Here is a 21,471-nt window from a genome sequence, read left to right on the forward strand (position 1 = left end):
CCGATCCGGTGGCTCTTCTTCTTCCTATCATTTGTTATTACCGCCGCTGCCACCATCGCTGCCCTCCTCCAGGCCCGCACCCTGCCTCGCCGCCGCCGCTGGACCCGGTTCCGCCACCACCCGCCCCGTCACCCAGGTATGACCCGGGCACCAGCTGTCCTCTTCTCCCGCAGGCACCGCAGCTTAGCAGAGGGGTCTCGGCAAGGGAGAGGTTTTCACCTGAATTTGGGGTTGCGGTGGGAAGGGGAGCCCGGGTGCGGGGTGCACTGCGGGCAGGCCAGGTTGGGATGCCCGGGTGGGATGCTTCCAGCATCCTGGGGCTGCGCTGGGCCTCTGCACCACAGCCTTGCCCAGGCAAAGCCCCAGGTTATGGCTCCCTGCAAGGTCCAACTCATTTTCTCAGGGCTATGTGGTCCAACTTTGCGCTGAGCTGGGGTTTTTAAGTGAGCTCTGCTGGGGTGGGTAGGACTGAGTCTGCCAGTCTTCAAACTCTGCTCCTGCACACCCAGGCAAAGTTTGGAAAGTCCTAAGCCTTAGGCTCAGCCTCTTGCTCTCGGTGGGAGCCCACAGCCTTGCCACTCAGCAAGGACACGAGGGCCTGACAAATCCCCAGTCTCACTACCAGACCTCTCAGTGGAAATGGTGGCTGGCTTTGCTGAAGTGGAGGAAATCAAATCCTTTTGTTTATTCCAGAGATCTCTGTTTTATCTCTCACCGTGCTGTGGTAATTAAAGGAGAGCTGCGCTCGGGTTATTCTCCTGGTATTTGTTTTCTCCAAAGGTTATCTTGGAGGATTTTATTCCCTCCAAAAGGGCATGTGGAAACATTTAGTGTTTTCAGCTGGATTTTGTTAGTGTGCTATTGATTGTGTCTCCGGCAGAGAGGTTTTCTAAGGTGTGGTGGAATATTCCACCCCAACAGAGGGGCTGTACTACCAGGGCCTTTTTTTAGGCCTCTCCCAGCCTTGCCCCTCACTTGTCCAAGTCAAAACAGCTTCCCCGTTATGCTGTTTTGGGGGTACTGGGTGTAGTGGGGCTGCTGGTTGGCATTCAGTGTTGTCCCGTGGGGTCCAAAGGGCTCTAACTTTGGCGTTGTTTTCCCTAGGAAAGGCTTTTTCACCTGTTGAAAAGCCAAGAGGGGAGAGCAGCAGTAGGCTGCTGTTCTAAAAATTATGGTGAACATTGGATCAGCGAGTCTGATCCCCTTCCAGCGCCATCTCCACTGGGATGTGGGATCCTCTCCAATCTTTTTCCAAAGCACTGGATTTTAGCCTGACCACAGACCTGACAACACCTGGTGCCAAAACCCTGCTGAGACCAGGCAGTCTCACCCTGCTCTGTTCCAGCCCAGAATACCTTTAACAGGGTGAAAATCAGGTGCAAAGACTTTTCCAGTCAGCAAACCCTCCCCTCCAGAGAATCTGCAGCATCCTCCAGCCATTTTATGCAGGAGCATTTGGGGTACGCAGACCAGTGGGAGACCCAGGCAGCTGCCTGTCTGTTGGGAAGCATTAGGACAGGGCGTTCAGAGGAGATGCACTTCCTTTCCCAGAGTCTGCTTTGTGGCCATGTATCAAACCGGGTAGGCCCCAGGGCAAGTGGCAGACAGAAATAAGGTCAGGCTGTGGTGTTCCTGTTGCTTCCTGCCCCGGCTACCTTCCCTTTCACTTCCTTCTCCCACTACAGACTCTGCTTCCCATCCTTCCTTGCCTCTCTGCCACCCATCCTTCCTGGCCTCTCTGCCCCCCATCCCTCCTGGCCTCTCTGCCCCCCATCCCTCCTGGCCTCTCTGCCCCCCATCCCTCCCGGTCTCACTGCCCATCCGACCTTCCCTGTCACTGCTTTCCCACCAGGATGAAATATGTATTGAGGCTCTGTTACCCTTGTTTTCTTGAAAGCGAGTTTCACACTTCATTTGTGGGAGACATTAAGAGACTTCACAGTGGGTTTTCCTTTTCACTGGGCATGTGTGATGCTGTGTGTGTGACCATCCTGGCCAGCCTCGCTCCTGCCTGAGCAGGCAGCACGGCCTGGGCAAGGTGGAGCATCTCAAGCAATGGATGAGTCTGTATCCCTGCCACATGAGAAATAACTGGAAAACAAAACCCTGGTCTGAAATCCAGCAGTTTAACTCTGCAGAACTGACCCATCCGTGCCTGGTTGTGTTGCGCCTCCTCTCCCTGGTTCGATACAGTGGGTAAAAGGACTGTGAGTGGTCTCATAAAGCAACTGTGGGCGAAATGTTCCTATGGCTTTGTGGAAAAGTCACTTCTGGACCGTGATCCTGGAGTGACTGTGCTTGGATTTGCTAGAAACAGTGGGATTGTGGTTGGATGCTGTGCCCCTGCATCAGCCCAGAGCAATGCATGGCTCCAGTTTTCCCTGTGCAGCTCACAGGGCTGTGGTCCAATATCCATCTGGAGGGGCTGTCCTGGAGGGATGAATTGCTGTTGGCTTGGAAAGCAGAGCTGTAGCTGAGGACCTGTGCCTGTCCCATAGGGTGGCTGTCACCAGGTGGGCTGTCTTCCTACAGCGCTGTGTTAGGATTGTTGCGGGTACTGCGAGCATCTGAATTGCGAGTGAGAAAGGGGGCACGTGCCTTTCCTGTGCCTGTGTGGAGCAGCTTTCTAGGGGGAGAAAGCTGAAGGTTGGTAACAACTGATCTCTCCAGCTGTGTGGATGAGAAGGGCAGGATGGGCTTACCAGCATTTGTCCTGGGGATGAGGATCCCCAGGGGTCAAGGCAGCTGTAAGCTCCCATTGTATGGGTGTCGTGGCTGTCACTGTGTCTTCATTCCCCTGGGAAGGTTGAAGTACATGGGCAGATCTAGCTGGGTCCACCCAAAAAAGCAGAGGAGGCAGACCCCATAGCTCCTCACGGGTGGTGTCAAGGCAGTGGTGTACCTGCACTGCAGATAGTTGGGTTTTAGGTGGTCCTCTTCCAAGCTGGGTGTATTTTAACATGACCAATTTGTTCTCCCCAGCCCAGGGTGTCCCTGAGATGGGAGGAGCAGCTCATCCCTTCCCCATGCCACCTCCAGCTCTCTGCCAGGGCAGCCTGTGGTCCCACACAAGTCCTAACCTGCTGAGCAACCTGCTCCTGCTGTGAGGTCCTAAAAGGGGAGTTAAAAACACATGGGTCATTAAGGCTGGGAGATACAATAGCTGCTGGCCTGAAGCTCTGGAGATGAGCACCAAAGCTTTGGGCAGGTCATGTCTCCTCCCTGGAGCTGAGGGATGAGCAGCCAGTGACAGCCATTGTATCAGGCAGATGGAGGAGAAGGAGGAGAAGAAGAACAGACACTTCTGGGTTGTTGTTTGGAACCCAACCATGAAGATACACTGCTCCAGAGCCAGCAGCTGGCCCTGCTGTCTGGCCCCACCAAAAAGAGACAGTCTGTCTGCCTTGTGCTTTCGGGGAGGCGTTGAGAGCCCTCCTGACTGTAGTACTGCCACACGTGGGAGGCTCCTCTCTCTGTATTGCTGCCTGAATGCAATTAGGCTTTAATGAGTCATTAAAATAAATCTCTGTTTCTACTCCAAGTAAACATTCCAGGGGGATGCTGACAGTCGGAGCTGCAGGTCTTGCATCATGTGGAGGAAGAGGCTGCACTTCCCTGCGCCCTCCTTCCCATGGCTGGGCCCAGCACCCTTCATCTCCCTTCCCCATGAAAAAGAGGATTTTACCCAAGCAGGTTTGCAGCTACTGCAGGAGTGGGATCAAATTATAACCAGTGCTAGGATTCGGGTTCTTTTGAAGGAGCAGTGGTCTGAGGGTTATCTGCTCCCTGATGCTGAAGGGCACTTGCCCATTGGAAGTAGTCAGAGATGTAACAAATCCCAGTTTTTGGCTCCTAGGTTGTTAAAGATGCTGATGGCTGAGGGCTGTGTCCCTTTTAACCCATATCTGGATCTGGTGGGTAGCTGGGGGAGATCTCAGCAGGCCCTGTGGCTTGAGAGGGATGTATGTGAGGCAAGCACTGAAATAGGTAAGTATGGTGCATCACTGATAGACATCCATACAGTTTTCCTGGCTGTAAATGGGATTTCAAGAGAGCTTTTCAGCCAAGAGGGATGCTGGTGGCCTCTCTCCTCATGGGCAGACTCAAGGCTCATCTTCCTTCACTCCGCCTAACTGGTAAATGATCCAGTTATCCCTGAGGATGTCTTTGCTAATTTAATCCCTCACCAGTGGCTGTCCTGCTGGCACACTTGCAGGCAGGAGGGCAGATGCTGGCCGGACACAGGGGGACGTCCCCTGCATGTCCCCAGGGAGCAGTATCCCTCAAACACAGTCGCTGTGTCAGGCGCTGGCCCCGTATTACTATCCAGGCTGCAGGAGGGCATGAGTTAAAACCAGGGGTGAGCAGCAGAAGTTACTTTATATTAGCAAAACAGATAAGCTGGGTGACGTCAAGGCACGACAGAGCTGCACTGGCACAACTCAGGAGGCAGTGCCCAAGCGCACCATGCTGGGGAGGGGGGCTGAGGCTGATGGGGTTACAGAGGCTCCAGCTCGGCCAGAGCTCTTCCCCCAGCTTTGCTTTCGTGAGCAGAGCTTGCTGCTACATGGAAAGGTTTTGCACAAGTCATGTTTCATACACCAGGCTGGGAGCAAGGGCAGAACTGGGTGGGAATTTGGAAGCCAGGCAGAGGATTTTCATGGGAATGATGGAAATGAGGAGAAAAAGGCGAGACAGCACCAATGTCCAGGGCAAGGAGGGAGATAACAAAATGATGCCTTGGGGAAGAAGCTGTTCTGGGGGTTGATGCAAAGAAAGCTGATGAAAAAAAATCTTTAGTGGGAAACTCTCTGCTGTGCCCGATTGGATTTTGTTGGGGATGCTCTGGACTGTGTTGCACAATGCTTCTGCTGGGATGCGTGCTCCTCTTCAAGTATGCACCTGGGATGAAGATGCATTTTGGGTCTCTTGAGTCCCCTGGTGGGATTAGCCCCACTGGAGAGTAGAGCATGCGCCTTCCTGTGATTGAACAGCAAGAAAATCAAACTGGGGAGAAGATCCTATCTCCACAGGGTGTGTTTGCAGTCCCTGTGGAAAGGAAGGGTCTGGCCAAGGCCTTCATCTCCTTGCCCTTGTGGGAAGAGCCTGCTGGTGTGAAAATAAATGGGTGCTGAGGAGGCGAAGGTTCCCTCTTGGAGCAGCGAGGGTGCTGGGGAAATACTGCCCCAGGGCTGGGAATGAACGGCAGAACATCCTCGGAGGGAGGCTGGCTCCACCACACTGCCACGGAGGGTCCCCATGCTGTGGGACCAGCAGGATCTGCTCCACCCTGCGACCTAAGTGTGGAATAGCTGGAGGCTGAGAGCTTTTAAAGAGGTCCCTGCTGCCCCATTTTGCTTTGCTGGTGCCTTTTCACCTTTTCCGGGGCAAGTTCTGGGAATGCTGGCTGATGCAGGGGAAATACTAATGCTGTGTTAGTGTTTTACCACAGGGGTGAATCTGTCATGGGATACCTACACCAGTGCAAAAAAGCTTGTGCAAGCAACAAGGGTGACATCGGGGTGAAGGAAATAACTCTTCCTGCTCTTTTTCATGCTCACGAGGATCCACACAGTGAAAACTCAGGCCATGCTGTGGCAGGGGATCTAGTGGCAACATGGGGAGTAAATCAGACCCAGGTCCTTGCACTCCAGGGCTGTGTTCACGTGGTATCCCTGGTACATCAGGATCCAGCTTGGGCTTCAGGTCGCTGCTGGCCGTAGCCATAGACATGGTCCTGAGCCTTCAGCACTCGTGCTGCAAAGTGCTCTATCTTTTTGGTAAAGCTCAGTCTCACCCGGCGCACACCCAGCACTCTGCCTCTCCACAGCATCGCTCTGCTCTCTGCGTGGCGGCTGCTGCCACAGCTGCTCATCACAGGGGATATTTGGGTATTGGGAGGGATGGTGCACGCAGCAGGGGTTGGCTGGCCAGGGGCTGGCTTGCTCCATGGAGTCTGTGGGGATCTGATGTGTGGGATAATCTCAAAAGCCCTTCTTTGTGTGACTTGGCTTGATGCCACCGGTTTTGTCCCTCATTATTTTACGACCACAGCGGAGTGGCTCCCTGGCACACATGCTTGGGCTTGGCCACGGCTTTTGCTGGGAGCAGCCCCAAGCAGGACCTCAGGCACAGCAGCAGGAAATGAGCCATGTGGGTCAGGCAAGGGACGTTTCCATCCTGCATCCCACCATGGGCTGCTCATGTCTCACTCCTTCCCTGTTTCCAGAGCTGCACCAGCCACCATGGTTCCTGGGCTGCATTGGGCTGGAGCTGGCTAAGAAAATGCAGCTGGTAGGAGGTGGGGGGGATGGGGAGGGAGGCGTAATTTTCCTGCTCTGGGTTTTAAGCCATCCTGCAGTTAGGAGGGACTGCAAAGGGGTGTAGTTGTATAGGTAATTGCCTAGATCCAGGTGTAGCCCTGGCCATGCTTTGCAGTATCACACTGGTGTGTGTGCTTGGTGGGGACAGAAGGGGGTGACAGCTCCTTCTGTGTCCCTCCACCTCTACGCATGGGTCCAGTTAATCCATGCAGGCAGGTAAGACAGGATCTGACTAGTCACTTAAGGATATAAAGCGCAGGTGAGATGCCAGAGTAATGAGATACTCGTGTTGTCTGTGCCTGAGACATCCTAGGCTACAAAGCTGTCCTTCCACCAAAAGTCTGTGAAGTGCTAGGAGGTCCTTCTGGGACAGGGATGTGGATGTGCTGGCTGGTTACAAAACATGCTGGGACTTTGCACACAAGGCAGTGCTACAGTCAGAGATGGGAGGGGGATGCTTGGTCCTACGCAGCTGTAAAGGCAATTGCTGCTGGTGGGGAAGGTCCCTTGTACTCGTGCAAGGCAGGATGAGGCCCAGTGTGGGGGGGAGTGAACCTGGGCTGGCAAGAAGGTGGGTTTGGCAGAGTTTGACAGCCAGGAGAAGGGATCTGCTGGGCTTGGTGGATTAGGAGCACAGCATTAACAGCGGAAATGGAGCCTTGAGTGCCCACCCAGGATCTGGGGTCTGGCTGGCAGCTTCCACCCTGGAAATGGTTTGATTTGTGTTAATTTCAGTTAGTATCTTGCCTTTGCCACAGATTTTTTGCAAGAGAAGTTCTGGTTTCAAAACCCTGTTGGCATTTCTTCTGTCCCATCCCTTGTCTGGAGAGAGGCAGGGCTGGGAGGAGGTGGAGCGAAGTCCCAGGGAGCTGGTGAAGGGAAAGCAGGGGCAGGCATGTGGCAGTGCACGGGATGTTTGGTTTTGACAACTGAGTGCAAATCCCTGCAGCATCAGTGGTGGGACAGTGTTGCCTCTGCGAGCTGGCTGTCCTTGTAACACCTAGGAACAGAGTGTTTGCTGTGGTTTCCCTTGCAAAACTGATGGGCTTGAGGCACCAAAGGGGCCACAGCACAAAAAAATCTCAGGTAGGAAACAGGTCACACAGAACACCCTTTCTGCAGGGAAAAGCCTTTCTTGGTGTTCTCTGCAGCAGGTGGATATCCATTTTCCCAAGTGCTGCTGTGATTTCTGTCTGCAAACTGGTCCAACTTCAACTATAACGTGGCCAGAAACCTCCACAAAGCAAAGTGCTGGCCCGAGAGGTGTTATTGCTGCAGCAGGGAGCAGGGCTGCTCCAGTCACCCAGTGTCACTGTTGATTTTCATGCCTCAAAGAGGCTTTTTCCTCAATATATTTATTAACAGCACATCAAAAGTCAGAACAAGCTGGCCCCATATCCCCCTTTCGCACTGAAAATAATGGGGCTTAAGCAAGCTTATGTGCAAGGGTAAATCAAAGCAGCAGTTTGTAATGCTTCCCAAAATCAGTGTTCTCAGGGCCTGGGGTAGACAGCTTGTAATTTAAAGTTTAAAGGCTTCAAAGTGACCCAGTGTTTTGGGACCTGGGCAAGAAGCCCCAGCGGTGAGTGCTGGGGCTGGAGGGGTCATGCTGGGGAGCTGTTGTCTGAGTGCAGCCCCCCACATCCTCTTGCATCCCACGTAGCCATTGCTCTTTGGGTGAAAATTCACTTGGGCTTGGCTCAGTTTGAGAGGGGGATCTCATTAATTGTGCTTCCCAGGGCTCAGCTTGTCCCATTACACCTTGCAGCAGAAAGCATCTGACATGGGATGAGTTTGCAGCGCCTCGACCCACCCTATGCTCCCATCCTGCCCCATGTTGTCCCACCTCACCAAGGTTTGCAACTGTGGGTTAATCCACCCAAATCCCACCGCACTGAGCCCGTGCCCTGTTGTTTGCTGCCATAATCTGTTCTGAAAAGGCAGCCCTGATGCTGTTTTTTTCCAATTAGGCCCTGGGAGATGATTCTGGTAAGGCAGCGGCTGGGCTAATTCACCAGGCAGACATTTCATTGAATTAGCCCCTGAGCTGCAGAGCAGAACTGGGAGAGCAGAGCCCAGGCTGGGGCAGGACTCACCAGCAAGGTTCAGCACGGTGCTCATGGCAGATAGCTGGGCTCTGCCCCAGCCCAGGACCTGCTCCCCAGCTCCTGTGGTAGCGTTTGACCCTTGTTGGATGGCAGGGGTGAGCTGGGACACATGGGGTGAGGAAGGACGGGAGATTCTCAGCTGGGCTGAGTGCTGGCAGCTGGCAAAAACCTCACCATTGACTTGCAAACTCTGCAAATCTCCTGTGGACGTCATTGAAGGGGAATAAATATAGAAGCCTGAGATGCCACTCGTTCCCAGAGTCACTTTTCAGGCCGTAACTTTGCGGTGTGAGGCAACATCAATTAAAGAAAATGTATCCCTGCAGCAAGCAGTTCTGCACACTGACCCAGGGTTGTACAGTATGGCTGGGTTCCCTCCCTGTGCCTGCTCCTGTCCCTATCAGGACAGCATGACACCACTGCATAGCATCTTAAATCACTTCCCAGAAGCCAGTGAAGGGAAGGGAAAGTAGCACAGCTTGGCTTATATAAATCCTGATTTTATTCAGCAGTGGTTTGTGCACCATAGGGTCTCCATGCTTACCCTTTGGTCATAGCCCCCTCTCCTGAGCTGCCCAGGGAGCTCAAGTGAGCAGGGAGCGCGAAGGCATCTGCTCAGCATGTGGTGTTTAAATATATAAACAACTTCCAGTTCCCTTTTTAAGCCAGAGGAGAAATGGGACCATGCCCCAGGGAATTGGGCTTCTGTGTCCCCTTGCAATTTTATAGGCACAGAACAGAAATTAACTGCTAGGCTGCTGGTGAGAAGGATTTTGAGGGGGAGGAGAGTAGAAACTTTCTCCTCTCTGAAAGCATCACCTCCAACGAGATGAGGAAAGGCAATGCTTCTCTTCTTGTTCGTTTTAATTTCTGCTTATTTTTCTTTGTAACAGTCCCTATTTTAATAAGGAAGAGCCCTGCTCCTGAGCAGGGCCAGTGAAACACTGACCCTGGCAGCCCCAGAAATGGAAATGCCAGATATGGGGCACATGGAAGCCTGGCCCTCCTTGAGGCAGTGCTGATCAGACATGTGGCTCTCAGAGGTGACCAAAGAGTCACCAGGGCCGGTCCCTCCCTCTCCAGGGTTGTTCTCCAAGGCTGCCTGCTCGCTCCAAACCTTGGCCTAATTGGATGCTGCTCTCTGAGCTCTAAATCAAATCACAGCTCCCATGAAATGAAGTTTTCTGGATGCAAACGGCTGCTTGCATCATCCATCACTGCCCAGCTCACAGCGGTTCCCTCTTGGGGGTCACTGAAGGTCAATGTCTGCCTTTTCCAGCTGCCCATCATCAGCTTTTCCCTGTTAAGGATGACACCTGAGGAGGTGATAACTTCGTTGAAGGCTCCCTGGTGTGTGTCCCCTGCGTCTCCAGTGCCCCTTGCTCTTGGCAATGTTTCAGGGTACTTTTTGGTAACAGGGTGTAGGAGCTGAGTGTGTTGGTCTCTATTATTAGTTCTGCTGGGTATGGACCTATTGATTTCTCAGGGTTTTTTTTTCCCCCCCTTTGTTGTGTGTGAGAGCAGCTTGAGGAGGAAATCCAATGCGTGCCCCCCCTTCTGGCTTCGCACAGGAACTTTCCAAGAGCTGAAAATCAATTTGTGGCAGGCAGCATCCTGCAAATCACGGCACCAAAGTGAGGGGGGTGATTTGGGGAGGACAGCGTGTCCCCATGGTGCCCAACAGCACATGCAAGAGCAAGGGGCCGGGGCAGAGTTGGCCAGGTCTTGTTTGGAAGCTGCCACCTCCCTCTCAATTAGGTCTGCGTGGTGAGCAGGTAATTAGATCTCTTCAGCTGCAACCGGCTGGAACTTGGGCCCTATCAATTAGCCTTGCTCTGGATGAGGCACAGAGGGATGCAGGGCCAGTAATGAAATGTGGTTGTGCCAGGCATCGCCTGAGGTTGGGGTGGCAGGGGTGATGGGTGCACCCATTTCTGGAGTGCCAGTCTCTCATTTTCACTGAAATAGCAGGTTTTGGGTGTGGGATTGTCCTTTCATGGCAGTTTGGGTTTACCCACCTTTGCAGCACCACCTTTCCTGCTGGTCTTCCTAAAACAAGCAATTTATTCAGCTCCACTGCAGGAACAGAAGGTGGCACCAGTGGAGACAGGGACATTGGGCAGCCCCCTTGAGCTGACAGTGGGTTTTTCTCCTTGTCCTCTCTCCAAGGTCTGCCAGTGTCTCCCTGTGGCCATGCACTGCTGCTTGTCCCAGCCAGCTGTCCCAGGGCCAGTGTGTCTGTGATGCCCTGCCTGTCATTTTCCCAGGTAGGTGCCTGTGGGGTGGCAGTGGGGTGCTGGGGAGAGCCCATTTCCCAGCGGCGCCTAAAACATCGGCTGCTTGCACGGTGATGCATCTGCCTCCCCTGTAATTAATTTTAAAGAGGAAAAGGCAAAGTGCTGACTAAGCCAGGCCTTTGCCCTGTGAAGCTGCTGATGTCCTGTGGAGTATTTCTCTGAGGCTGGGAAATGCCTCCTTTCCCTGCTCCAAATTAAAGAAAACAATCATAATAATTACCATCATTATCATCTGCAGGACTCAAAAATATTTTTGCACCATGCAGGGTCCCAGGAACACATGCTGAGCCCCACCCCTACAGGACATGGGGTGAAGCAGTGCTTCCTTCCCGCAGGTCCCAAATCCAGACAAATTCTCAGGAAGCAGGAAAACACAGGCAGGTGAAGGGGCACTGTCAGGCCACCGCTAACCTCTCCCTCCACTTCTTACAGGTCTAACGCCTCCATTCCTGAACGTAAGTAGCCTCCAGGTGCCGTGGCACAGGGATGGTGGTGGGAGCTGCTTGGTTCATGCCAAGCCCATGTTAGACCCATTGGTGCCTGGCAGGCAGCCGGGGTGTGTTTTTTCAGCTCAGACTGCCACAGTTGTAGAGTTCAAAGCCTTCCCTCTGGCTTTTCCTGGTGGAAACCCAGGTTTGCTTCTGTGTTTTAAAGCAGAAGCTGTATTTTCTGCTGACAGGGTGGAAATCAGTCCTTTCAGCTCACCAAGGGAGGAGGCTCTGTGGGTGGACCATGGGTGTTTCTCAAAGACCCCAAGCCAGAGGCAATGATAACAGTGAGGGGCTGTGATGCTGCATCTCCAGTGTCCTCTTGCTAAGAGGAAGAGAATGATGTTAGGTGACTGTGACAGTTTTTTGGTTGGGGCGGAAGGAACAAGAATGTGATATATAGGGATGCCTCATGAGTGTCATGTCTGTAATATGATGATGAAGCCATGGTAGATGATTTTAATCTTCTGGGCTGACGCATGTCCCTGTGGCCTTGCCTTGCAGAGTTTGATGGAGAATCGGTCGGATGACAGCAGGAACTGTTGTTATCACCGGGGGAATCCTAGCGACAGTGATCCTACTGTGCATCATTGCTGTGCTCTGCTACTGTAGGCTACAGGTGAGTGCCACGGCTGTCCCCATCTTGCCACAAACCCCAGCAGTGGCACTGCTCCTGAGGCTGAACTGATGCTGCAGGAGGAGTCTCAAAGGGCATTTATTGCCTGCAATGGACAGGAAGTTGAAATACCATTTCCCCCAGGTACTGCAGAGTTATGTCCATTCCTCATCCCAGTGTCAGGAGACTCCCCTAAGGCTTTTGAGGCTCTGCAGTGCTTGCTAATTTAGGTGTAGTCTTGGCTGGGGTTGCAATACCAGACTGAGATTTTTTTGTGTTGGGTTTTTTTTTCCCCACTGTAAATGAAATGAGGAGGCTTTCAACAACAGCTAGCTACAACCTCCTGCTCTTTAAAAGTTAATGTAGTCTATGCCATGCAGCAGTGTGATGAAAAGCACAGCAGTTACTTGGAGGAGTTTTCAACTGGCATGGTAAAATACCTTCCTCTTGCAAGCCTCACTGGGAGTGGAGAGGACGAGTTCCCAGCAGCTGCCTGCTGCAAAATGCTCAGGTCTGGGTTTGTCCAGCTTCTGCTTTGCAGGACCAGGTACCGGTGGAGCAGATCAGCCAGAGGCCCACAGAGGGTTTCTCTGCCAGGGGAATGAGGGGAGCAGGGAAGTGGCAGGGCAGGCTGTTAAGACAAATTCAGCTGCTCTGCTTCCCATAATACAACCCTTTCCCTTTCATGCAGTACTATTGCTGCAAGAAAGATGACTCTGATGAGGAAGAGGAGGAGGAGGAGGATGAAGAGGAAGAGCCAGACCTTCCCACACACTCACACCTCGGCATGTGCAACGCCTGCAGCTCCCACATGGTGGACGGCCAGGGAAGCCCTGCACCCCCCGCCAGCGAGCTCAACCAGCACGGGGCTCACAACTACTGCCCGACCTGCTCCCCCTACAGCTCCCCCTTTTACATCCGGACTGCCGACATGGTGCGCAACGGGGGTGAGAGGGTCACCTACACCCCTGCATGCTACAAGGAGATGGGGCCACCCATCAACATGGGCACCCTGCAGAGCTACCTGGTGAGCCGCCACAGTCTCCTCCGAGAGAGCTTCCCAAACCCACGGGCTATCAGCACGGAGGTGTAGTCACCGTTGCCACTAGCACAGGGTGTTCTCAGCTGGCACCTGCTCGAGGGAAGGGGCTTTTCACTTGTCTTTGGAGGGGGGTCCTGCAGAAAAGACCCCATAAGTCCAGCCCGAGACCAGCATGGTCCTCCTGCTGAACTGCTCAGCTCAGCTGAGTTTTATGAGCAAGAAGACAAGAGAGACCTCAAATGACAACATTGAACCGGTCACCTCCGAACCCATCATAAGTGTCATTATATTCTACTCTATCTCCTGAGGGGACTTGTCTAATGAGGGCTATGTACAGTACAACCTAATTTAATTACCCCAGGCTCCCCAGTTCCCCAGGCCTAGAGCAAGCCATTGCGTTTCCCCACTCAGCCACCCGAGGCGATGCCCACCACCTGTAGCACACAGAGCGATACATGACCACCCACTGGCTGCTGCCCCTGGCAAATCCCACTGCTGAGCTGGGAATGGCAGCACTCCTGGCCAACAGGAAAGCAAAGAAGGGAAGATCCAGATCATCCTGCTCCCCTTGTACTGAGTTAGTTGCCGCTAGCAGTTAGCTTTCATGTTCGAGTGTAAGATACGACACCTTCTACCACCCGCTTCGGTCTTTGCACATTCTGAAGAAGTTCAAGACATGAGTTTATATCACTGCCGAGGGAGGCAAAGTTGCTCACAAAACCATTCACCCACACAAGTGGTCACAGGATGATCTTTCTGCAGCCAAAGTACCCCCCTCTTTCACTCTTCACAAGGTTTTTTAGGAGTGATTTTAACTTGGACACATAAAAATAGCAAAATTTTTCTTATGGGAAGAATTGCATCCCGAAATAACTGCAGTATTGGTCATCTTCAGCTTTCAAAGACCTAGCCAGGCCACCCTTACAGCTCGACAGCCACAGGAAGGTTGGCTGTAGGATGGCTTTTGCTTTCAACATCAACAGCAGAAACCACCAGGTCACATCTCCTCCTCTGAGGAGCCCACAAACTGCAATGGGAAAGATGAGATGTTCCATTGGTCAGGATCCCCTCTTCTGCTTTTGGAAGAAGAGGGTGCAAGACCCAAACTCGGGTTCACTGGCTCTGTGGCTGGTAATGACAGCCAGTGACTGCCTTTCTGCAAAAAATGAATGTGGGAAGTTCCTTCTTCCTCCATAAATCAGATTAGGTGAAAAATTACTCAAAGGACATCTCCATCATTCACAGACACTTCCGTAGCAACTGGTGCAGGACTGCTCAGCTGAGCACTTCACAGGCAATGCGGGAGGAAGGACCAGGACAGCAACGATTCCCACAGCCCTGCAGATGCTGTTGGAGGCAGTGATAGGAAATCCTTGCCATTGCCTTTGCAATATAGGGTACCACTGCTCAGAAATCTGAGTGGTGGGTTGGATTTTTTCACCACTGCAATTTAGAAATCATCCTGCTGCTAATAGAAGGATTTGGACTTAACTCCCTGTTCAGGCACAGAAAAAAATAAGTCTTGGCATAGAGGCACGCGCTGCATGAGTCTTGAATGTCTACTTTATCAGGCAAAAGGCTAATTTACACTTTGGGCCTGCCCGTGCCTTGGCACCTCTGCACCAACTACCCAAAGAAAGGAGACAGACGAATGCCAAATATGGTGACAGTCATAGTAACCAAACACCTTGTCCCAACCTGCATTTTACACAGCCTTTTGTGCAAACTTTATGCACCATCTTCCCTACCTCCAGCCCAGAAAGTCATTGTATTTCCATTATTCTGAGACTCAGCCTAACTGCTGTGCTTTTAGAGTCTCCTTCCATTCTCCAAATAGTGATACCAGGTTTTAAATGTCTTCTCACATTAAGGGCAGGCAGGCAGGAAGACCAAAATTATCAGCAGCAAAGCTGTTTGGATCCCACTGGGCAACAGTTCATGCTTCCCATCCAGCTGGTATTCCTCCCTGAAAACAAAGTCTGTAACTGCAAAAAATATCTTGACTAAGTTGGTAAATCCCATCCTTTTCCACTAGAGCATCTGCTCAACTAGGTCTCATCCTGCTGGAAGCCACAAGAAGTTAGTGTGTCCCAGCGTGATCTGCGGGCTGCCACCTGCACAGCTCCACCAGACGGCCCTGAAATGCCACTGCCTCAAAGGACACAGAGAGCCAGCTCATAGGCACAGCAGCTCCCAGCATCCAATTCTACCTCTTGGCATGCAGCAAGGCTTCCCACCGCAACGACAGCATGTGCTGGGCCGTGACCTCTGGAGGGTGGGAATAACACAGGGGCTTTTGCTTCTGTGGGTCACCCTTCTGGTGAAGACAACTGCATCATCCTCACATGCACATTGAGCGTGACCCATCACTGGCTAACGAGGTGCCAAGGCTGGCAGGGCAGTTCCAGAATAGCTGGATGGCCAAGAAGAGGGTCAGCCTCACAGGCAACACAACACCCTGGGTCTGGCACAGCTACAGGGAAACAGGTGAGTCTGAAAGGGCTGGAAACACAGGAAATGCAGCTGTGGGTTCGAAGGTTTTGGGGATGGTGGAGGAACAGGATGGGGTAGAGGCAGGGATCCCAGATTTTTTCAACTTCAGATTCCTCCTGGTATTATTCTGTGTCTTTGTTGCTCAGCTATGGGTCCAAATTAAATGTCAGAAATAAATGAGGACTTTGAAATACAAACAGGAGCGGTTTCTATTCTTTGGCAGGCAACACAAAATGGGGTTACCTGGTGTTGCCTGGAAGCTATACTGATGCAAGAATTTTTCCTCTCCACCCTTCCTGCTCCTACTTTGGTTCCTTGTGGCCCCTCTCCTCTCTTGCCTCTGGTCTAGGTGCAGGCATCCCAAACCCACAGTTTTATAGTTTAGCTCTTTATTGTGACACAGAATTTTTCAGTGTGTTTTGGAAATTGTCCTTCTAGTATAAAAATCTGCAGGGCAGACCAGAGAGATGGCTGCTGTTGTCTGTGCCCTGTTGCAGGCTGGTCTCTGCCCCCCACTGCCTCCAGCTAGAGCTCTTCAGAGATGATGACAGCAGGGACAGGCTTTGACAACTCGCTTCTCAGTAACTTTTGAGGAACTGATGAGCTATCTTGTGTAAAATCCTCTTGGTGGAGAGGGAACAGTGATGACTAACTCCTAGGAATTCTTCCTCGGTGAGCAGGCTGGTCTACAGGGACTGGCTCCACAGCCAAGCCGAGTGGTGTGGCTTCAAGTGGTAAAGTCTGGCTCGAGAGAGCTCTTGCCCCTTAACATGGAAGGGAAGTATGACCTGGCAGCAGTCAGGGTGATCTGAGCCGACATGACCAGCAGCAAGCCTTCCTGTAGTACCAGTGAGAGCACAGCTTCACCTTCAGCACCAGCACACAGTTGGCTGTCACTTTATCTTCACAGTCCTCTTCTGGGGAACAGAAGCATCCACGGAAGGTGTTAAAAAGGAGATGCACTTCCCCAGCAAACAGCTGGACAGAGCAAAGGGCTCCCAAGGGCTCCACTCCCTCCCTACCCTCCCACACTTACCTGGTGCCTCTGTGGGGCACGGCTGGAGATGGCATGTCTGCCTAGCTTCTGGTTTGGAAGTAGGGTCACAGCCCTGAGCCAATGCTTCCCCTTGGTAACACTTTACCTCACGCAGTCGCACACCAGCACCACATGTCTTGCTGCACTGTCGGCATCAAGAGGATAAAGGAATCATGAGAGACATTATTTTTCTGTAGTTTCCAAGTTTGGTCTTGCAGTGAGGCCACCCCGTCCCTGCTTTGGATACTGTCCTTGAGCAGGTTTGGGTAAATTTCACACTGATTGCAAACTTATCCTCCCTTTTTGTTGCTGGAGCAGAGCCTCCCTGAGCAGGGGTCAGGGCAGAGCAAGGAAGGTGTTTGTTTTCACCTCCTTAGTGCAGCTTGGAATGTTTTTCTCTTGGACTGTCAATGGACTGCAGTAGAAGAAAAATGGCTGCTGTGAGCCAGGCCCAGCTTCCCCTGTCCTCCATTCTATATAGGCTCACCAGTTAAATCAAGGGAAAGCCAGAACACTGGATCCTGGCTGTATCCTGTATGTCTGCAGTATGGTGCATGCTCTTGCTTGAGGCAATAATCCACATGCTAGAAGGTTTTTTCCCAGCTTGGGTGTGCCAGTCCCTTCACCTGCTGCCTGGTCTGCAGAAGAGCAGAGCTTATGGTCCCATCCAGACCTGACAGAGCCATCAGCAGAACAGGCTGCTAGAAAACCTCAATGCAGGTTGTGCTCCACCAATCAGGATTATGAGGCCTCCTTTCCCCCTTCCCCACCACCCTGAGCTCTACCTGAGACCATGAAGTAGTGAACCATGTAGCACATGGCCTCCTGAAACAGGTAGCTTGTTCCTCTGGTTTCTGAGAAGCTTCACAGTGCTTCTCAGGGTACTCCCTGTACACTCCATTCTCCAGGCCCGCACACAAGACAACTCGGGTCTTCATCCCTCGCCCACAGCTGGCATCACACTGGGAAAGAGAACGTAAAAGCCAGGTAACAAATGATGTTTGTCAGCCATAGAGCTTCAAGTAGTATGGCATCCTGCTCAGAAGCAAGGTGCATAATGTCTCTGCTAATACCAGTCTAATGGAGCTTGTGCTGCCCAGGTCACAGCAGCAATGGGGGTCTGCAAAAGAGCTGAGTTTCTCAGGGAGTGGGGACTCCCTAATTAGTGGTAATTAGTGTTTAGCCAGCGCTGGGGATGCGAATTAACCTCTGCTGGCCTTGAGAACAGCTACAAGGGATCTGGAGTAGCCAAGGTAAGACTACAAGATGCAGTTTCTGTCTTATTTTATGTGTGTCTATGTTCTCAAAAAACATGTAGCCTATTCATGTAGCAACCTATATTTTGGAGTACTGACAAACTTTGTGTGGGCCCCAGGGGACTAAACTGGTACAGTGCAGGTAAGTTGCATGGATAAGTACTACTGAGCCCAAAGCTACACGTGCCTAGCTGGGAGGACTCACCCTCTCAGGACACCACCAAGAGAAGCAGCTCATTCTAGCTTAGCTCTGCTTCCTGATGCACACAGAGGCAATTGCCAGTTTCAGATTTCACTGCTTTGTCCCTTCTTCACCACAGCAGGGCCAGCATAACTAGCTTGTGTCTGCCCTTAGTCATCCTGTGAACCCAGAGCTTATCAGCTGAGAGAACACAGCAAAGGCAAAGAACCTGGCACATACAAAGGTGGGGAATTTGGATTCAAGCAAATTTTATAACTTGGATACAGCTGGAAAACTGCACTGCAGTACTGTCTGTGACCCACACTATAGGCCAGAGCTGAAGAGGGTTACAGAACTGCCATGGGTCCCCAGGTTTAACTAGTTTGTGATCGTTACCAGTGCTGGAGGAAGACTCAGCTGAATGTAGTCAACAGCTATAAAGGATAGCAAAATGAGAACAGAGACAGGACTTGACTGCTTCTCTGGTTCCCTAGAAGCCTTTTTTCTTACTATTCTGTGAATCCGTGTTTTGCTCAGTATTTTAAAGACAAATCCCCAAATGGACTCAATGTGCTCTTCTAGGTACGCTGGGATTTGGATCAGCTTGTATCAGGAAGCCTAAAGCCTCAAGGCATTAAGCAACAGAAGGGAAGTATGAAGATCGACAGAGATCAATTGATTGATTGTTAGAACAGGGCCCCTGGACCATTTTTACTAGACTGAGTAAAGTACACAGTCAATGGCCTGGACACGACTTCCAGGATAGAGATGTGGGCTATAGTTCAGGTTTATCTTCAGATATTATTTATCAGAGATGAAGCTGTGTTTGTTGAGGCTTTCTCTTTAGCATGTAGGACCAAACTCTTGAGATGGGTGAGTGCAGGTTCTGGACAAAGCGCTCTGCTGAGGTGTCTGCAATAATCCAGCTATGAGCCAGAAGTGGAAGAGTGCAGTTTCTGTAGGTCATTGCTGCCCCCCAATGGAAGTCCCTGGGAAGACAGCAAATGCCACAGACTCTGTGGCAGACTATGGGGTATTGGAGGCGGGGGACAAGCTGGGGTATTCATTACTCCTTCCTCCTTTCTAAAAGGAACTAGGAGAAGGGTACAGCCCCAAGACTAAAGGTCACACCATACAACCTTATTCCAGGGCAGCCAGGCTCCTACTATCCCCTATGGGATATAGGGTGGAAAGGAGGGCTGAGGACACAGGGCTGTGCTTGGCTTTACCTGGTCCCACTCCTGCTCCACCCAATGTGCAGGGCAGTTCTTGTCTCCACATGGATGGACAGCCAGGGGCTTCGTGACTGGGTCACACTGTGAGTTGGAGATCACTTTGCCCTCCAGGTTACGACATGCGATGAAGCGGCTCATGCGTCCCTCACCACACGAACCTGAGCACTTGAAGGAATAAAGGGCATTTAGACACATCAGAAAGCAGGAAGGTGGAGGGGTCAGGGCTGGTTGTGCCAGAAGACCTGAGTCCAGAGCCTGGCCCTGCCACTGGGATTGTGGCACTGGATCCCAAGGGTCTTTAGAGGTACATATGGTCAGGAGCTTCCATTTTCCTGGTGCCATGAGCTTCCCAGGTAATTGAATGTAACTCACCTCACAACTAACCAACATTTACAGCATGAAGAGGCAAAAATACTCTAAGTTTCTTTAGATTAGCCTCTTCCAGAAGAAAGCCAAAAGAGAGCAGTAGCATGACAGCCTGCCTGCTGCCTCCTGCCAGCCCTGCATCCCCAGCATCAGGTACAAGCAGAAGCAGACCCCTGGCACTCACCGGGCCCCAATCCGATGCAGTCCAGTGGCGGTCGCAGGGTGGGCCTGTGCAAGCCTTCTCGCTGCTGGGCTTCTGGGACTCATCACAGAGGGGTGCTTCCACTGAGCAGCGCACCTCCCGTTTCATCATCCCCTGAGTGCCACACCGGGCTGAACACTGCAATGGCCATACACAGTCAGTCCTGGGGCTGAGACCAAGAAGGATGAGCAAAGGTGAGGGAGGCAGCTATGCCTCCTCCCATTTCCTTCTGCAGCACTAGGTGAGAGGGGAAGAGCACCAGCAGGGACAGGAAAAGGTGGGTCTGTCTCTATCTCTGCTGCTTATTTAATTTGGGTTCTAGAGTTCCAACGCTCCAAGACGCTGATAGCTGGAGTGCTGTTCAAAGTCACTAGTTCACTGGCCCAGTATCAAGCAGACTGTGGAGAGTTAATCAAAAGAATTTTGATTGAATTTTAGCTTCTCTGTGTCTCCATGCTACCGTTTCCCTATTTGCTCTTAGAATCATAGAACTGTTTAGATCCTCTGGAAGAGGAAGGTAAAGCCTCTTGCTTGCAGGGCTTTAATTTGGTCCACATCCTGCTTGAGAAGTGACCTTAGAAAAAACGTTTTGCAATGGGTTTTGTCTGCTGAGCAGTGCCAGAACAGGGTAGCCATGCATAAAGGCAGTCCTTGCTTCCCCCGGATGCAGGTAGCCAAGGGCTTCTTTAGCACCCAACATCTACTAGCCACTTTCCTCCAGGCCCCAGCCCAGCCCTGGCTGCTTAACTCTGGAAGCAAAGCTCTCCTGCTGCTTACCTACCTCAGACCACTCAGAGAGCTCCCACTGAGGCCCACAGGCCTTGTTCTTGCAGGCTTTCCTCTCCATGGGCCTGGCCAGCCCAGCTGACTCACAGAGGTCATCATAAACAGAGCTGTCGAAGCCTGGAGCCAACATCTTCCAGCAGCGCACAGTGCGGTATTGATAGCCCTCACTGCAGGTTCTGGAGCACTCGCTCCACCGGCTGGTCTCCCACCTCCACGGGCAGTCCCAAGGAGAGAAGGCACAAAGGAAAACCCAGGTAAGGGAGACAAGAGGCATGGGGTGGCTGGGGAATGCCTGCACATGTGGAACCCCCTCACCCAGTAGCTGCTGCTATGAATCTGCTCATCACATATATGTCTGTGTTAAGGCAATGCTGGTCTAACTGCAGGCAATTTAGACAGCAAATTTCTTCTCTTTTTGCTTAAAGAGAATACTTTAAAGTTTAAGCATATCTTCCAGCCCAGAAATGGCTGTATACATTGAGCAAAAAATGATCCTTAGAAAGACACCTTGTCCCTGTGGACAGCTGATGTCATTTCCACTCACCTAGGCTGGCAATCTCTCCCTGTGCAAAATTCATGAGTAGGTTCTGGTCGTGTTAGGGCATCACAGTATGTTTCATCCACTTCCACTCCATCATACCGGACACATATCGCGTAAGAGGTACTGATACCTGCTGGGCAATCAAGACACTTCCTTGGTCACACTCCATTGGATTAAAAGCCTCCACTCACCATGATTAAATTACTGGAGTGCTCACTGCATCTGAAATGCTACCTGCCATTTTAAAAAATACCAGTATTCACTCCATCAACAGCCAAAAAGGACTTCACATGATCAGTCACTTGAAGCCAAACCTACCTGAAGTGCATGTGGAGCTGCAGGGGGCATAAGCTGAGACCTTCCACCGATACATGTCAGCCAAGCTTATGTCATCATGGCTCACAGGGCTCACATCAAACTCATTGCTGTGGAAAAAGGAGGCAATATGAGCTAAAAATGAAGAACTGCCACAAACATAATATATTGAAATTCCTTTTCAGT

At 51.7% G+C, this 21,471-nt stretch overlaps 2 protein-coding genes across 8 annotated transcripts in view; one reads left to right on the forward strand and one right to left on the reverse strand.

Annotated features, from left to right (window-relative positions):
• LOC101875899 (protein FAM163A) lies at window positions 1-15,542 on the forward strand. 2 transcript variants are annotated; one of them, XM_034063776.1, is made up of 4 exons: window positions 1-136; window positions 10,601-10,698; window positions 10,995-11,835; window positions 12,524-15,542. In XM_034063776.1, the coding sequence occupies exons 3-4, from the start codon at window positions 11,743-11,745 to the stop codon at window positions 12,923-12,925; spliced, it is 495 nt and encodes a 164-aa protein (XP_033919667.1). In that variant the 5' UTR covers window positions 1-136; window positions 10,601-10,698; window positions 10,995-11,742; the 3' UTR covers window positions 12,926-15,542. The 2 variants fall into 2 exon arrangements, with proteins under 2 accessions (XP_033919667.1, XP_005150261.3); XM_005150204.3 differs by having other exon boundaries at window positions 11,721-11,835.
• Window positions 14,808-21,471, reverse strand: part of LOC101875447 (ADAMTS-like protein 2) — a 22,235-nt gene continuing 15,571 nt past the window's right edge. For 3 of the 6 annotated variants that reach the window (XM_034063775.1, XM_034063773.1, XM_031049960.1), the window contains 8 exons: window positions 21,289-21,395; window positions 20,974-21,103; window positions 20,425-20,638; window positions 19,626-19,781; window positions 19,070-19,240; window positions 17,189-17,365; window positions 16,404-16,548; window positions 14,808-16,284 (listed from right to left, as the gene is read on the reverse strand). In XM_034063775.1, coding sequence (XP_033919666.1) covers window positions 16,166-16,284; window positions 16,404-16,548; window positions 17,189-17,365; window positions 19,070-19,240; window positions 19,626-19,781; window positions 20,425-20,638; window positions 20,974-21,103; window positions 21,289-21,395 — 1,219 coding nt within the window. In that variant the 3' untranslated portion in view covers window positions 14,808-16,165. Of the gene's footprint in view, window positions 16,285-16,403; window positions 16,549-17,188; window positions 17,366-19,069; window positions 19,241-19,625; window positions 19,782-20,424; window positions 20,639-20,973; window positions 21,104-21,288; window positions 21,396-21,471 lie in introns of those variants that run through there. The other 3 variants (XR_004549686.1, XM_034063774.1, XR_004549687.1) reach the window with 3 other exon arrangements.

Source organism: Melopsittacus undulatus, chromosome 6 (genome assembly GCF_012275295.1).
Source record: "Melopsittacus undulatus isolate bMelUnd1 chromosome 6, bMelUnd1.mat.Z, whole genome shotgun sequence".
NCBI classification, from domain to species: domain Eukaryota; kingdom Metazoa; phylum Chordata; class Aves; order Psittaciformes; family Psittaculidae; genus Melopsittacus; species Melopsittacus undulatus.

Bases quoted from the DNA above. Each gene is read 5' to 3' on its own strand.
- LOC101875899 (XM_034063776.1), top strand. From the start codon at position 11,743: ATGACAGCAGGAACTGTTGTTATCACCGGGGGAATCCTAGCGACAGTG. The intron at 11,836-12,523 runs GTGAGTGCCACG...CCTTTCATGCAG, and splicing joins TCTGCTACTGTAGGCTACAG to TACTATTGCTGCAAGAAAGA.